Source organism: Erpetoichthys calabaricus, chromosome 1 (genome assembly GCF_900747795.2).
Source record: "Erpetoichthys calabaricus chromosome 1, fErpCal1.3, whole genome shotgun sequence".
NCBI classification, from domain to species: Eukaryota; Metazoa; Chordata; class Cladistia; order Polypteriformes; family Polypteridae; genus Erpetoichthys; species Erpetoichthys calabaricus.
Window position 1 is genome coordinate 44610222 of NC_041394.2, and position 17977 is coordinate 44628198.

Consider the following 17977-nt stretch of genomic DNA (forward strand, 5'->3'; position numbering starts at 1 on the left):
CATCCTTGATTATTAAGGCGTGGGCACACTAATGGCAACCATATTTTTGTTTATCTTTTTCCTTTTTTCATTTAAGAAAATCTGATTTGCTTTGTCCTCCTTTGTATCGATAGCAGTTTTGCAATAAAGGTAAAGTTTTTTTGTTGTTGTTTTTTTTACACTTCATGAAATTTTTGTTTTTGCATTATTTCATTCACAGACAACCCTGCAGACCGATGAAGTAAAAAATGTACCCTGTGGAACAAGGTAACAGGCCCACCACATCAGTAGCTTTTATTTTTTAGGGTTCCTTGTATCTACTGTATGCAAAAGATGGGTTGGTGAAGGTAAGAGAGGGATGGAATAATATTAAATGTAAACAGAGCAGTGTATGGAAAAACAAAGCTTTTAAAATGAGAAGATATGCATCTCCCACTGTAAAACCACCCTAAATTTAATTACCACTGCAATATTTTAAGTACTGTTAATGTATTATAAAGTATGGTACAAAATAATAAAAGGACAGTAGCAAATCAATGTTTAGTTAATATTTTAATTGAAAATAAATGTTTTTATGTATGTGTTTTGTGCAAAGGTTGCACTTGGACCACACTTTTAAGGGGCATGTTACACATTTCAAGTTTCCTTACTCACTGAGCATTACAGTAGAGTGTCGTGTACAAGTTAAACCACATTTGAATGCTGATTGGATGGTTTATATCTCATTTTACAATAAACTGTTTTTCTTTTTCAGCTACAACACAAGCTAGTAATAATAAAAAAAAAAAAATCAGTGTTCAACCACAATGGCGGTGGCTGCCTTCTATTAACTTCATTGAATCTGAGGGGAGTAAACACAAGCCGTTGAGTTTGTCTGGTAAAGCAGGAGCTAGACAACAACCAGTTTTGTTTTTATTTTCATCATATGAGCAGAGATATAATGGAAACTGAGAGACAGACAAAGAAAACTTGTTTGATTTTTTAAAAATGTGATAAAGTACCTACCAGAGTTTTACAAGTAGTCTAATACAATATGCTAAAATGTAAGATCATCTGCAGTTACTTCTTATGCTGGATTGTTTGTGGTAATTTACTTTAAAATTTTATTTGTAAGTAATAGTTAAATCTGTCATCTGGAACCAATTTTAATTGTATTAATTTCTTTGTCATCTTTTAATGGAAATGCATAGAATCATTTGTGTTTGAAAACAATGCACCATTTCAGAATAATACAATACAATACAATACAATTTATTTTTGTATAGCCCAAAATTACACAAGAAGTGCCGCAATGGGCTTTAACAGGCCCTGCCTCTTGACAGCCCCCCAGCCTTGACTCTCTAAGAAGACAAGGAAAAACTCCCCCAAAAAAAACCTTATAGGGAAAAATGGAAGACCCCTTGGGAAAGGCAGTTCAAAGAGAGACCCCTTTCCAGGTAGGTTGGGCGTGCAGTGGGTGTCAAAAGAAGGGGGTCAAAACAATACAATACACAGAACAGAACAAATCCTCAATACAGTATAAAAATAAAAATTTTAGAAGTACGAGCAGAATTTAACAGTAGATATCACATAAGAAGATTTGGATATATTTAGAGTCCTGGAGACCTCATCCATCAAGCTGCCTCCCCCATTTGGCCATTCCATGGCTGAAACTGCGCTGGGCCAGCCAATCCGATGAAAGGACCCCCCCTTCCCATGATTCATGCGATCCTCCATCAGGGATGACTTTACCTTAGGCAGGCAAAACAACTTGACAGGTGGGCCGTGGCACCAAGTGCCACATTTGAGTACCGAGAAGAGAAACAGAATAGGTGAGGGTTAGTATCCAATTATAACTATCATGTTACTTATGTTTTAGCGCTAATGACTAACAACAGAGATGCTGTCTGTACAGGTAATCAGCAGCTCTAGTCAGGATATGCTAAACTGAAGTAGTGAGTCTTCAGCCAGGATTTAAAAGCTGAGACCGAAGGGGCATCTCTTATAGTAGCAGGCAGACCGTTCCACAGTTTAGGGGCCCTGTAACTAAAAGCTCGACCTCCCAGTGTTATTTTATTAATCCTTGGAATCATAAGCAGACCAGCATCTTGAAATCTTAATGTGCACTCTGGTTTGTAAGTCATGATAAGTTCCGACAAGTAAACCGGACCTTGGCCATTTAATGTTTTATATGTTAAAAGGAGGATTTTGAAATCTGCCCTAAACTTAACTGGGAGCCAGTGTAAGGATTTAAGAACTGGAGTTATGTGTTCGTATTTCCTTGTTCTTGTAATAATTCTTGCAGCCGCATTTTGGATTAACTGGAAGCAGTATAGAGAACACTAAGGTCCTCTGATTCTGGTAATCTTGTTGTGCCCCTCACTAATCTACACTCTATGGGTGACAGAGCCTTCAGCTGTATAGCACCCAGACTCTGGAATGACCTACCAAAATTAATCAGGTCAGCTGACTCCATGAATTCTTTTAAAAAACAACTCAAAACTCATCTATTCAGGAAGGCTTTTAGCTCTACTTGACTTTATTACCTTTCTCTCAGTTTACTTCTCTGTCAAGATGCCAATGTAACCTGTATGTGTGTGCCAGACCATCAATTATGTTGTCTGTTTTTTTCAGAATTTACTGTCTTAATCTTCTTTATTTATTTATCTGGTTTGTACAATGCTATATACTGTATATTCTGCCGTTCTTTATTATATTCTGTAAGTGCCTTGAAAGGCACTATATAAAACAAATGTATTATTATTATTATTATTGCAGTAGTCAATCCTACTAGAGATAAATGCATGAATTATTTTCTCAGAATCCTGTTTATTTAGAAAGCGCCTTAATTTCCTAACATTTTTAAGATGGAAGAAACATGATTTGGACAACTTTGTAATATGCGCTTTAAATGACATGCTAGAGTCAAAGATAACTCCTAGATTGCGGGCTGATTCAGTATAATTAATGGGGATTCCAACTGAGTTAAATGATGACAAAATATTGTTATGATCAGCGTTATTCCCTCCAACAATTAACATCTCTGTTTTATCTGTGTTTAAAGACAAGTAGTTCTCATTCATCCACTCCTTTAATTCACTAACACAACTAATTAAAGACAACATTGGAGAAACTTCATTTGATTTAAATGAAAGGTATAACTGGGTGTCATCTGCATACGAGTGAAAATTAACATTATGTTTCCTAATGAGAGATCCCGGTGGAAGCATATAAAGTGAAAACAATAAAGGTCCCAGTACTGAGCCCTGCGGGACACCATATTGAACTTCTGTGTATATGATGGAGTACTGTCAGCACATTTCTGTACTTATTGGAATCGATTTGATAAATAAGAACTAAACCAAGCGAGCGTGGTGCCTGTAAGCCCAACATCATTTTCTAGCCTGTGCAGTAAAATAGAATGGTCAATGGTGTCAAATGCTGCACTTAAGTCCAACAACATAATTACAGTGGAGTTTCCTTCATCAGAGGATATCAGAATGTCTTTTACAACCCGTGTTTTTGCCGTTTCTGTACTATGACCAGTGCGGAAACCAGATTGAAATTTCTCAAATAAATTGTAATGCGTAAGGTGTGACTGAAGCTGACTGGCGACTACTTTTTGTAGTATTTTAGAAAGAAACAGTAAATTTGAAATAGGTCTATAATTACTGTATTTAGTATGTGTGGGTCTAGGTCTGACTTTTTAAGTAATGGTTTAATGACTAACACTTTTAGTGCATCAGGTACTGTGCCATGCAATAATGAACTATTGATAATGTTTAGAATAGGCGCTGCAAGAACATCCATTGCACTTTTTTAGTTTTGTTGGCACTGGATCTAGGGAACAAGTAGTGAGCTTCATTTTAGAAATTAAAGTTAAGACTTTCTCATTGAAGAAGTTCATAAAGTCTGTACTGCTAATATCTGTTGGTATTTTGCACGGTTGATCTGAATTTCCATTTGGTTAATTTAGCCACTGTTCTAAACGGTACCCAAGGATTTTTATTATTGCTGTCTATTATTGTAGAATAGTATTCTGAGCGAGCTTTAAAGAGGGCTTTTTTATATTTATTAACACTCTCTGTCCATGCAATTTGAAAGACATGTAGCTTTGTTGTTCTCCATCTGCGCTTCAGTTTTCGACACTCTAATTTAAGAGCTTGAGTGTTTTCATTAAACCAGGGAGAGTTTCTATGTGCTTTGATCACTTTTGTTTTAAGGGGAGCCACTGTGTCCAGAGCATTTCTTAAGGTCACATTATAATGTGATGTTAGCTGATCTAAATTGTTTTCCATGTTTACATTTGATGTTAACTGATCTAAATGGTTTACCACAATTACACTCAATCTTACTTCAATAATAATAAGCAATCTTACTTTAACTCATTTGATTCTGATAACAATCTGAACTAAGATTCTTGGATGACAGTATAAAATATAAAAGAATGAAGGAAGGGAAGCATTTTTGGAGATATGATCAATACCTTATTATGAAATATCTATGGATCGGTTATTATTTTACAAAAATTATATTCATAGCATACTTTTAGGTGGGCCAATAAAGTAGACCATAGTTATGTAAACCCTCTCTGTCCTCTTAAATGTGTTCTTGCTGATGGTGCTTTTGTTGATTGGGGTAAATACATGTGTTTTTATAAGTTAAGCCCATTTTATTTTTCATTGTGAGACAAACAATATTATAATGCATGTTGCTACTACTTTAAGTGATAACGATTGCATTTTTAGAAAGACTTGGTTATAAATGGCAGCAGTGACATTATAATTTGACAGTTGACCTAATTGGTATTTATTTTGACCAAGTTTCATGTTACGTTTTTCAAATCATTCTGATGCACCTTTCTTCTTTCAGTGGTGGAGTGATGATATATTTTGACAGAATTGAAGTTGTAAACTTTTTGGTGCCATCTGCTGGTAAGACCTTGTTTTGTCATTCAAGATCAATAGGGTTTTTTTCAAAGCTAACAGAATTCGGAACCTTCAAGGGTACAAGCCTATGAGAGAGACAGTGTAAAGATAAAGGATGATTTAAATAGAAAGTCAACTACAATTCTTGTGTTTTCACACAGTGCACTATTATTAAATGTATTTAAGATGCATTATATACTGTTAAACCTCAGAATTTTAAAATATTTATATTGGATGGCTTGGTTAATCTTCATTAAAAGTTACTAGTCTAATTTTGTATTGCAGAAAAACTGTGATTCCTCTGTGATTTGCTAATAATAAGGGCTTTCTGCAAAAATTAAGACTTTATGACATTTTTAGTCTCATCATGTTAGATTTACCATGTTTTTTACATTTTTCGTAACATTTAATAACACTGCCCTCTTATGCTATTCTCGAAGAATGATTTTCAGACTTTTTGCTTAATTAAAATTTTGAGACAGTTCAGAATCTCCCAACTTCTCAGCAGCCGTACTAGTAGATATCGACTTAAGTCATATCCTATTACAACCCAATATGCCTAGAGTTCACAAGTACCATCAGACTTTGGTTAAAAGAAATATATAGCAAGATAAATTAAGATCATTCAAACTGCATTACATTTATAACATAATTATTGAATGTGTCTGATGGTTAGATATAATGTAATTTTCTTTTTAACTTTCCTTCTTTGCCTTGTTTTGGTGACTTTTTAGTCTATTTTACTTCCTATTTACAACATTATACATAAGTATGCACTTTCAAGAAAGAGGTTTTTATCACTGGTAGACAGTTTTGTTTTTAACCATCTTTTAATGGTGAAGGGGTTATTAGTGCTGTCTCACAACTTCAGGTATGAAGGACTGATTCCTGACACAGTCAGTATTGTATGGACTTCAGTTTCGTCCTATGTTTCAGCGGTGTGCATGTCATATAACTTAGTCTAGTGAGGGTGTGTGCTTCAAATTGTTAGGGAATGTGCCCAGAGCTTATGCCAACCTTATACTTGATGATGTTGGAATAGCCACTGACCCCCACTTTACTCTGTACCAGATAAAACAGATTAAAAAATGTGGAGTTTTTTTAGTTGTAAAATTAAATTCTGTAATTGATATATAATTATATTTATTTCACTTCATTAACTTAAAATGTACAGTTTACCTTTTCTAGTCCTGATTATAATTAGAGGATTTTGAGGAGGCAATTTCAAGACATCATACATTAAGTACTTACCACTTTTTGTTAGAAACACATGCAGATACATGTCAAGTCTGCTTGTAAATTTGAGTTAGAAACAAAATTTTCTAAACTTCAATTCCTCAGACAGTATCCTGTAATACATTTTAAATTACAGTAAAAGTATGTGAACCCTTTGGAATTATCTGGTTTACTGCATGAATTGGTCATAAAAAGTGATCTGATCTTCATCTAAGTCACAGGTACTGATACACATAATGAGCATAAGCCAATGACCCACACAACATTCTACTCTTTCATGTCATTATTTTACAAACGCATTCAACATTCACAGTGGTAGTGAAAAAAGTAAGTGAACCTTGGGATTTAATAACTGGTTGACCCTCCTTTGGCAGCAATGACCTCAACCAGGCGCCTCCTGTAACTGCAGATCAGACCTGCACATCGTCAGGGGGGAATTTTAGCCCATTCTTCCCTGCAGAAGTGCCTTAACTCTTCCATATTATTTGGTTGTCTTCTGTGTGTGGCTCTCTTCAAGTCATTCCACAGCATCAAAATAGGATTGAGATCTGGGCTCTGACTGTGCCACTCCAAAAGGCGGAGTTTGTCCTTCTGAAGCCATTGTGCTGTGGATTTATCCTGTTGCATTACCCAGCCTCACATTATCCTGGAGAATTTGTTGATAAACTTGTGAATTCATTTTTCCCTCAATGATGGCAAGCTGTCCAGGCTCTGATGCAGCAAAGTAGGTGCAAATCATGATGTTTCCTCCACCATACTTTACTGTAGGGATGACGTTTTGATTTTGTCTTTTAGATTTCTAATTCTAACCTCTGAAACAGTAACTGTGATGCAAACTACAAAGTCATCTTGATATTTGTCTGATATATTTCACAGAAGGACTAGCATATTTTTCAACCCAATCATTCATCAGACTGGCTAGCAAAGATTTCTGTCAAATTCTGGTATTGATGTAAACTTTGGAAATACAGTTGAAACTGTTGTAATGAAAAATTATACTGTATGATGTATTAAATTAATTTGGATGCATTTTTTTTTTAACTTTTCAGATATTGATCATTCAGACCAACAAATTATTTGCTTTCTTTTTTGAATATGTTAAGTAGAATTTAATATTCTTTGTGTAAAAAGAATGATTACATTGTTTATTTATTTAATTTAAACATAATTTATATTTTTGAATAGTCTGTGACCACTGTGTTCCTGAATTAAGTATGATAATGTTACACTACAATGTTAATGTTTCTAGATATTGATGATAAAGAATGGCTGATTTTGAGTACTATTGATGTTGTACTGTATGTTATGGTTATACTGCATTAAAATAGAGATAAAAAAGTAATTGTAATAATAACAACTAATATATGTATACTTACTATAAATATCTAATGTCTTTTAATTCTAGAATCATAGTTTTGTAGTCTATAAGCCGCACTGAAATGTATCTCTCATCTCCTAACTTGCTTCTACCATAGCAGCATTTAGTTTAGAAATGCCAGAATGCCATTTTTTTAAAGGAAATATCTCTAAATTTTGGAAGTATGTTGTTATGTTGCTAGTAATAGTTTTCTTGTTTGAGTTTCCTCTATAGCTAGTAATTATCTTTTTTATGCATATATTTATAAAACAAACATTCTTCCCTGTTATGTTTTGCCTGTTAAACCCCTCCCGTTCTTTTTTCTGTCCAGTGTATGAAATTGTGAAGAATTACACAGTGGATTATGACAAGTCACTAATATTCAATAAGGTTCATCATGAGCTGAATCAGTTTTGCAGTGTGCATACACTTCAGGAAGTCTATATTGGTCTATTTGGTAAGAAAAGCATGAGAAGATATAAATTTCATTTTTTTGGCTATAGACAGTTATTGATGTGACACTTTGTCAAGCTGTCATTGTAAGTGGGACAGAATATTCCATTGTTTTTACATATATATAAATATATATATATATATATATATATATATACTAGCCATGTGCGCCCAACTACGTTGCGCGTGTTAAAGTTGTCTGTGAAGGGCTCCCTGTTTGAACGCGGCTGCCAGTTGTGAACTGGGCCCTTCGTCGCACAGCATTATGATTTTTTATAAGGGAAACAAAATTAGAAAACAAAACCCTTGGACATTGATTCGATAGGAATGGCCTACTCAAAATCACTGTCCGAATAGTAATTATGTGGTGATGGAGGAGCATTTCTGCTTCTCTCCGTTCACAGTCCGTCTCGTTTTCATGACGCTGTCGTTTCCTGTCACGATCTCTTCTCAACCTTTCTCCAATCTCGCAGTTTGCTGTGTGGCAATCCAAAGAGTAAGGAAGAAGCAATGCTTCTTTCTTGAACTCCAAACGCCGACTGATGGAAAATCACAGAAGTGTGCGACTTATATACTCTGGCTGCCGACTCCAAGAAGTGGGTGAACATTCGATTTGGACGAAGTGCTGCCAACGACGGTCGATAGAAACATAAAAAACCACAGTCTCGACAACGAAGCAGGTGTCGACGCCAGATCTAAACACAAAGAGTGCTATCGACAGTGTTTGTAAACAAAGTAACATCCAAGGTGTTGTGTATTCAGCCATTACAAACAGCACGTAGTCTCCTTTAGTTCAGTCCTCTTTAATCACCACACTCCAACCTCATCCAATGATCCTCCCCCTCACTTCCTCTCCTCCTCCATCACTATTGCCCTCTACTGAACACAGCAGGAACACCACACAAGGCAGTGAATTCGCGGACAAACAAAGATCAAGATCCAAATGAAGATTATATATAAAGATATATATATATATTAAATTTAAAGATATTACACTTCATTTACACCTTCCTTAGATATATATATATATATATATATACTGTGTATATATATATTTATTAAAGCTGGGAATCGATAAAAATGAAATGAATCATACATTGTACGTAATTAATTCTGATTAATCGCATCTAACATTAAAACATGTAATCATAAAATAAGTACTTAAATAATGAAGGAAGTCACAAAAATAATATATAATTAACACAAGGAAAAAATTAACAGCATAGCTTACACTTGAATAATGACCTTAAACCTGAATCTTTAACAAAATATTATTTGAGAAAGTACAACCTGAATTTGAATGCCTTCCTAAAAGGTAAGTTGGAAAAAAAAAAGTTATAAGAAAATGAGGCCAATGCATTATAAGCACCTACAAAAAATAACAGCAAAATAATCTTGTGTTAATTCTCAAACTGGCATAGTATATAAAGCACAGACGTCTCAAAGTAAAACTAAATGGTCGAAACGATTGTAGATTTTGAATGCACTGCTAAAGACTGATTTAATTGGAAGTGTAAGCATCTCAGAAATGGGCATACATTAAAACTGTATTAAAACGGTGCAAATACTATCCTCAATTGTTCATTTTTATCAACGACTTGATAATTATACTCTATACAAGTGTATTTCAACTGGTGCACTGTGGAAATAATAGTGTAGTGCCCCTAGGTACTGACCTGAGAGAAACACACTCTTCAGAATACACTTTAGCAGCCAGGAGAATTGTCGGGGCTCCACCTGCAGAGCCAAAGGACAATTGATAGTGACAGGTGATGTACATTATTTTGGCAGAATTGGTCACAAACATGAGCCAACATGGGACTAGACAACAGCTCATCATCCGACATGTTCGCTCAATAGGCCAGTTTAGACTTACCAGTTAGCCTAACATGGAGGAAAATCTGGAAAGAACAACACAGTTGAAGAATAAAAACCCACACAGCCATGGAGAGAAAATGGAAACTCAACATTGGCCTAGGTACTCAAGGTACTTGGTACTCAAGCCTAGGATTCTGGGGCAGTATGTCACCTTTCCATCACAGAAAATTTAAGTACTTATTAATAAATAATAATAATAATAATCTATAGTCCTTTTTTAACTGAGCACTTTCTATGTTTATATTCTGCCATTGCTTAATTTTTGAAATGTATAAATTGGTGTTCTGTATTATATCTTGTTGTAGGTTATCTCAGTTGTAGGGCCAAACCTTGGTTTACTGCTTAATGCCTTACAATGAAAAAGTACTTTTTGGGATAAACTACAAAATAGGCTATACAACATATTATAATTGTAAACATTTAGCTTGCATATAGTATATGGTGCTTTTATACTCAATACAGAAAAAAACATATGAAGTAGAATATTTTAAAAATATTAAGGAAGATAGGACCTTTCAAAAAACACATAAAATGAGTATATATATTTGCAAAGAATACTCTAGAAGTTTTAGATTAACCTAAACTGCAATAATGAGAAAATAATCAAAAAGAAGAGAAACTATGCAATATTGAAAAACATGAAATTTAATTGATGATACTTTTGTTACTGTACTTGTTGATGCTGTAGGATGATTATATTCTACAGTTGCCACTTAGCTTTTACATCTACTTGTCTGATCTGTTGAACAAAGCATGAAGGTAGTTAAATTACAGTAAGATCTGTAATTAGTTCAGTGGTACTATGTCATAAATTCTAGATTTAAGGTGAGAAAGATCTAACAACAATAATGATAAAGTATAAGAAAGCATTATTTTTTAAGTAAGCAGTGTTCCAGAACAGAAGTAGGGGGCACTACAGTTTTATAAATGGACAGCCTGTTGACCATAAATAAGAAACTGCATTTATAAGCCAACATTATCATGGATTTTTGTGGAAAAAATTACAAAGTTTCATAATTAAAATATAAGGCTACATATTGAGTCACATGTGTTACACTATTATTATCAGATTTATTTTATTAAATATATTTGACCCCTAACTACAGAGGAAAAACAAACTATTTACTTAAGTTACTAACAAATCCAAAAACAGCAATTCATACTGTTTTATTATTTAGTGTACTTAAACATATCCTGCAGTGAACTGTTATAGCTGGAAAATTAATATTTAGGCAAATTTTAACTTCTGGTTGGAGACTGAAGCATATGTGCTATTTGTCTATCTTCGTGTTGGTATGAGGATGAGTCTTAATGATGCTCCTCCTTGCTGACTCTTCAGATCAAATTGATGAAAACCTGAAGACAGCTTTGCAGCAGGATCTCACCACAATGGCACCAGGACTTATTATCCAGGTAAGGCACAAGTGTTATTTTCATTTAATCTTTTTATTTCCTACTTTTAGCCTTTTCATATCCATTGAAATAATAAGGGCAAGTTTAATTAATATAGGCTGGCTTAGACCAAGCTAATGGAAGAACTTTTTTTTTTTTTTTTTTTTTTAATTTTTAACAATTTTTAGTTGTGGACAGCATACACCTTTAATTTTTGTTAGTCCATTACAGTTAGATAGATAGATACTTTATTAATCCCAATGGGAAATTCACATTCTTCAGCAGCAGCATACTGATACAATAAATAATATTAAATTAAAGAATGATAATAATACAGGTGAAAAAAACAGACAATAACTATGTATAATGTTAAATATTAACGTTTACCCCCCCTGGTGGAATTAAAGAGTCGCATAGTTTGGGGGAGGAACGATCTCCTCAATCTGTCTGTGGAGCAGGACAGTGACAGCAGTCTGTCGCTGAAGCTGCTCTTCTGTCTGGAGATGATACTATTAAGTGGATGCAGTGGATTCTCCATAATTGATAGGAGCCTTCTGAGCGCCCTTCGCTCTGCAACAGATGTTAAACTGTCCAGCTCCATGCCAACAATAGAGCCTGCCTTCCTCACCAGTTTGTCCAGGCGTGAGGCGTCTTTCCTCTTAATGCTGCCTCCCCAGCACACCACTGCGTAGAAGAGGGCACTCGCCACAACTGTTTGATAGAACATCTGCAGCATCTTATTGCAGATGTTGAAGGAAGCCAGCCTTCTAAGGAAGTATAACCGGCTTTGTCCTTTCTTGCACAGCGCATCAGTATTGGCAGTCCAGTCTAATTTATCATCCAGCTGCACTCCCAGATATTTATAGGTCTGCACCATCTGCACACAGTCACCTTTGATGATCACTGGGTCTATGAGGGGTCTGGGCCTCCTAAAATCCACCACCAGCTCCTTGGTTTTGCTTGGTATGACTCGGTCATGACACTACAGGTCTCTGAAACTCACTATAACAAAATCAAACTAGTTTAATTTTTCTTGTAGAAAGTCATAAAGGGCAGGGCTGTTTTGTCTGTGAGAGTTAGCATCCCATGTTTGCTTGCCTGAAAGTAATATTCAACACTGCATACAAACAATGACAAATATAAAAACTGTAAGAGGAGGCAAGCAAACATTTTGGGCTGTGCAAGAAAAAGGAGAGGCACCAGGTTTGATGTTTCATGTTGATCATACCACAATAGAGTGGAAAAAGGAAAGAGACCTATCAAGACACTGGTTTATTCTAGTGTGCTCTATATAGACCGGCTACCAGAATGAAGTAACATTAGGATGCAACATGAGAGACAGCTCTGATCCAGTTTTTTAAAACCAATACTGATCACCAATTTCATGTTACTTGATGTTTTATGTCACATATTAAAGTATATTTTTTCAATTTAACTATCGACCACAGGTGTTAATTATTCATTTTTTATTAACAGATAAAATTCTGTAGGCTTATTTTTCAGTCACCATAAAAATACTGAAGTAAATAAAATTGATATGGGCAACTAAACGCTACTTAAAATGTAAATATACATGCACTTATACATTTTAATCATTTTAAACCATTAATTGAACTACAGATTTTTGCTGTTAAAATATACATATTCCACATTTATACAGGTGTTTTTTTTTCTTCATTGTATCAACTAGACATTTGTAATTCTTGCAGTGTAATTATAAAAGATGGATTACTACTCTAATACAGTACTTGCTTCTTACCAAAACTTGTGCCTTATGACACACAACAACAAATAATAAACATGGCATAAATCTTTAAAAAAGCCTATTGTTCACTAAGCATCAATTTCAAATTCATCTTTATCTTTTAGTTTTCCAATTAAAAGTGTAACATTTTACGCTGTCCAAACTTAAGTGGTATCTGTTTTGATTTAAAGGACAAAATAAAGGTCTGAATTCCTTAAAGCATCTTTTCTTGCTATTTGTCTAGTTACAAAGGATGACTTCTCTGATTTCTTTTTTCAGTTTATTACTTCACTTTCTTTAACGTAAAGGCTAATTCACCAATTGCTCCCATTCACTGATAAAACAAGCTTCTTCTTGTTGCTCTTTGTTTACACTGTGGGAAGTCTGACGCAAAAAAAAAAAAATGTCACTGGCTGAACTACAGTAATACCTTGCATAAAGGTTATCAATTGACCTCAGATGGTGAATCTCGGCCCTCACTTTTCCTCAACTCGCTCACTCAGCACTGATTCCCCTCAAGATTGCGTGCTAAGACCATTGCTGATTGCCCTCTATACCCATGACTGCAGGCCAACCCACCCTAGTAAGATCACCATCAAGTTTGCTTATGACACTACAGTGATTGGATTCATCTCAGAGGGGAATGAAATGAGTCTGCCTCCAGAGTGGAGATCCTGAAACTGTCAGTTTGGAGCTCAACGAATAACCTGACACTGCACACCTTGAATCCCTCTACATCAATGGTGATTGCATAGAGAGGGTTCCAGCCTGCAAATTCTTGGGTATCTTGAAGTCATTAAAAAGGCACTGCAGTAACTTCACTTCATGAGACTGCTTAGCAAGAATAATCAGTATTAAAAGTTGTTAATAAACTTTTACCGCTCCTCCATAGAGAGCATGCTGACATACTGCATATGTTTTTATATGTATTACTTTGCTGTTACTTATTTAAAAGTTCAATTTTTTTTTCATTGCATCTGAAAGGAGTAACTTCTCTGTAAATTGTTATACATGGTGTAATGACGAGAAAGGCTTCTAATCTATTCTAAAATCTACAACTAAAGTACCGTAAAGCTTAGAAAAGCATGAGCTGAAAATATCAGTTTTTGTGATCAGCCTTTTTACTTATCACAGATCGAGTCTTTTTTTAGTGAAAATGGGCCGATTTTGATTGGTGGCTAATCAATAGGAGAATTCCTAGTAATCTCCCTCAGCTATTTCTAGTGGTATAATTTAACACCCACACAGGCAACAAGATTAAGCAACTGCAGTAGTTAAATATGACATGACCTCATGGCTTGATGTCAAGTTTGGTAGTGTGATGACATCTGTAGGGTGAATATATCTTTTGAATAAATCCCCCCTTTCCACTTGAAATTTACTACTTTTGCTAGTGAAGCAATTAATATGAATGTAATTAAATCTGAGACTGAGAAAATTGGGTTTCTTTTGCATTAATTTAAAAGGAATGCTATTAAGTCACTGGCAACATTAAACTGGACCAGTTTTACTCATTATACATGTGTGTATTTGTGTGTCCTGCCATAAACAGGAGCATTTTGCTCCCAGAATATATTCAACTACAGTACAGCATGAAACTGAGACATGAAAAACTCACTTAAGAAAATTAACAGAATTTACCACCCAAATATAACTGGACAAGGTCCTGTAATATTGGTTTCCTTAATATTGCCAGCAAAAGTGCTGGGCAGGGTACACAAAGGATGGCACTCACCAATATGGCAGAAGGGGAAGTCTCCTGGTCAGGAAAAAGAGATCAGTTTGGCATTTAGAGTGAGTTGTGAAATAGGAGGAGGAAAGTGTGGTGAAGCTCAAAGAAGATCTGCTTAGTAAATGTGCTACAAATCTCAAGTACAGATGCCAAGCACTGTGACTGTGACTGCAGGTGTTGCTTCACCAGAAGTTAAAAAGAAGGCAGAAAGAAGTAGTGGGGGATGTGGAATCCTTGGGTCCAAAAGAGGCCTGGAGCAATGGCATCCCCTGTTCAGTTTAAATGCTACAGCAGCTCAGTTAATGATTCCCTTAGCCTACGGCCAGAAGAGAGAGGGGGTGGACACTATACATAGTTCACGATATTACTTGTTTTCACTTGCTCTTTTCTGATTAGTCCTTACTTCTCTTCTGTTTTTCAGCCTCACGCCTTTAGTAAAAGTTCTTCCCTGGGTTGTCACTACAGTATATTCAAAGTGAAAAAACAACCTCAAAATTAAAAGCTTTCAATGCATTGAATGGGCCGCTTGAATGTGCAACCTGCAAACGTTATTGCTGTTTGTAATAGGTTAAGGTAAAATATAATTCAGTATTAGAGCTAGTGTTTGGCTATGGCTTTATGAGTAAATCCATAATAATAAAATTTAAAAAACAAATAAAAAAAAAATGTATAAAATTGAAGCATGAACTACTGATTAAAAACACAAAAAGATATTCCTGAGTGAAGCAAATGAAAATTGTAAATAGTTAATAATGATAGTAACATATGCCCAAAATTAACATTATTCCTTCTGAATACCTCTTTCAATTCAAAGGAATGCAGTTGCCTTAAAAATTGAGTTTTGCAATGACCATCAACAGAACCCAAAGGTCAGTAAGTAGGAAAAGCAAGAATTCATCTATATCAGGAATGTTTTACTCGTGACACTTACTATGTAATAAACTATGTCTAATTTCATACATTTAAATGACAGCACTATAACCAGGGTTGTTGCTAAAAATACGCATTGATAATTTTTTGTTTTGCTTTATTTATCTGTTTGTTTAGTTTTACCTAAATATAAAATGCAAAACCAAATTGTGAATGTGCATAATTTTCGGCCTATGCATTGGCTAGAATTTTTGTTACAATTTTTTGCTTGTTTTTTTTTTTAAGCATCAGCCATCTTTATATTTTCAGCTTGTTCTCATTTTAGGTGGGTCCCCCTGGGCAGGTTTTTAAAATTTGGCACAAAAGGTTCTTCTGAAATAAACTGACCACCTCTTAATTTAAGCTAGTGCATTATAGCACATTGAATACACAGATCCAGCCCTTCTTTTTCTTACAGGCAGTTCGAGTCACAAAGCCTAACATTCCTGAGGCAATTCGCAGAAACTATGAAATTATGTGAGTGTTTCTGTTGCATTTATTTTATTCTGTTGCCATTTTAGAGTAAGCCTGAATTGGGTTAATACCTAGTATCCTCCCATGGTGTGCTTGTCTCGATTGATTAAAAGATGTGGATAATTCAATCTTGACAGTGTTAATGGTAATGCAATTCAAATAACTAGAGTGGTGAATGTAAGTTAGAGTTGGCATAAACAAATATGTAAAATAATGTGTATATCATAAAAAAACAAAGTTACATTATAGGTTAAATATATTACTGATGTGGGGAGGTATGCAGAAATATAAATACAGCCAAAAATCGAGTGGTCTCATGCTCATGGGGCTGCACTCCATCACAATCTCTGCAATGTTTTATTTTCTGTTTTCAGAAGCACAAGCTATTGTTGGCTTGTCACATTTCTGATGAACTCTTGTGTCCTGGCCTCCATCTAGGGAGAGTGAGAAAACCAAATTGCTGATAGCTGCACAGACCCAGAAGGTTGTAGAAAAGGAAGCTGAAACAGAAAGGAAAAGAGCTGTGATTGGTGAGTTAAGCAGAACATGAAAATATTTCTAATGCAAATAAACTTGAGAACCTGCATTGTGACCCCATATTCTTATATTCATTCCTTACTTCAAGATGATGATAAGAGTTCATTCTTGGCTTAGGGTTTTATAAACAGTTTCTGTCTTTCTTGTGTATCAAGCTCCAGCAATCTGGAGCAGGGCGCAATTGTATTTAGCCCCACCATTTGATAGTATTCTGTGAAAACTCATTTTATGCCATAAATGTAAGAACATTTCTAGTCATATGTCAGTTACTGTCTTGCATAAAAAGAAAATCAAAGAAGAAAATAAGACATCCTATAAAATATGTGTGCTTTCAATTTTTTAGATTTTTTTTTTGTGTAGTGTCCTTCACTGATTATAAGTTCAGAGAGTGTGTAGAAATTTACATTTATGATGCAGTCTTGCAACATTAATATACATGAAACACACAAATTACTTTTAAACAGTGTAAACATAGCAATTTAAAATTGACTTTATATTGATGTACATCAATATAAAGTCCATTTTAAATGAGAAACAATAGGATAGAGGAAAACAAAACCTGATTGCATTCCTAGACAAAAATAAACCTATGAGGTAGGGATTCTATGGTTCATTATAACAGAAAATTTACAGTTTACAGTAATTTACAGTTAATGGCAGTCATACCTCTGATAATCTAAGCCAATTGGCTATGTACCCCACGCCTCCAAACATTATTTCAATATCATAAGTAAACTCAGCCAAAGGTAAAAAGACGATTAAATCATTTTGTATTGATCACAATGATATTAATATCTCAAATGCCGTTTCTTATGGGTAGTTTAATTTGGCAGTGTTCTAGTGACAACAAGGGGAACAGCAAGATACCAGTAGTAAAAACAGAACAGAGGAGTGTCAGTAACAGTTCATATTTATTACCAGGCTTCAATATTTTGCTCTAATTAGGGATTGCCAGTCTAGTTGTTATGCTGTGATTGATGATGCATTCCGTACACAAGCAGACCAATTATTACACAACTCTGCTGCACTGTAGCTGAAGGCTCAGCCTTTGACAGTAGTTTTATTTGTCCTTGAAAGTATAAAACATATGAACTGAACAAAAGCAGTGATGCTACTTTTGATGTAAATGAAAACACAAAATGTTTGTGAAACATACAAATACTGACAGCTGCAATATTTTATACATAAATAAAACCACCCTTGTTTATGAACAAAGTAGATATGCACCTGCTTGCTGAAAAAAGCAGATTGAAATAATGGAAGGCAGGGAGTGCACTGACTCGATCAGTGGTTAATTTTTGAGCAATGGGAAATGTTAAAAACAAAGTTAATTCACACATTATTTTGAGATTGGGAGTTAAATTAATATTGTATATATC

General features: G+C 34.8%; 1 protein-coding gene across 2 annotated transcripts in view; it reads left to right on the top strand.

Moving 5' to 3' along the window:
- LOC114649308 (erlin-2-B-like) overlaps positions 1–17977 on the top strand; it is a 43198-nt gene that overhangs the window by 16371 nt on the left and 8850 nt on the right. For both annotated transcript variants that reach the window (XM_028798815.2, XM_028798822.2), the window contains exons 5-10: positions 200–246; positions 4831–4892; positions 7811–7936; positions 11150–11223; positions 16006–16064; positions 16500–16591. In XM_028798815.2, coding sequence (XP_028654648.1) covers positions 200–246; positions 4831–4892; positions 7811–7936; positions 11150–11223; positions 16006–16064; positions 16500–16591 — 460 coding nt within the window. The remainder of the gene's footprint in view (positions 1–199; positions 247–4830; positions 4893–7810; positions 7937–11149; positions 11224–16005; positions 16065–16499; positions 16592–17977) is intronic.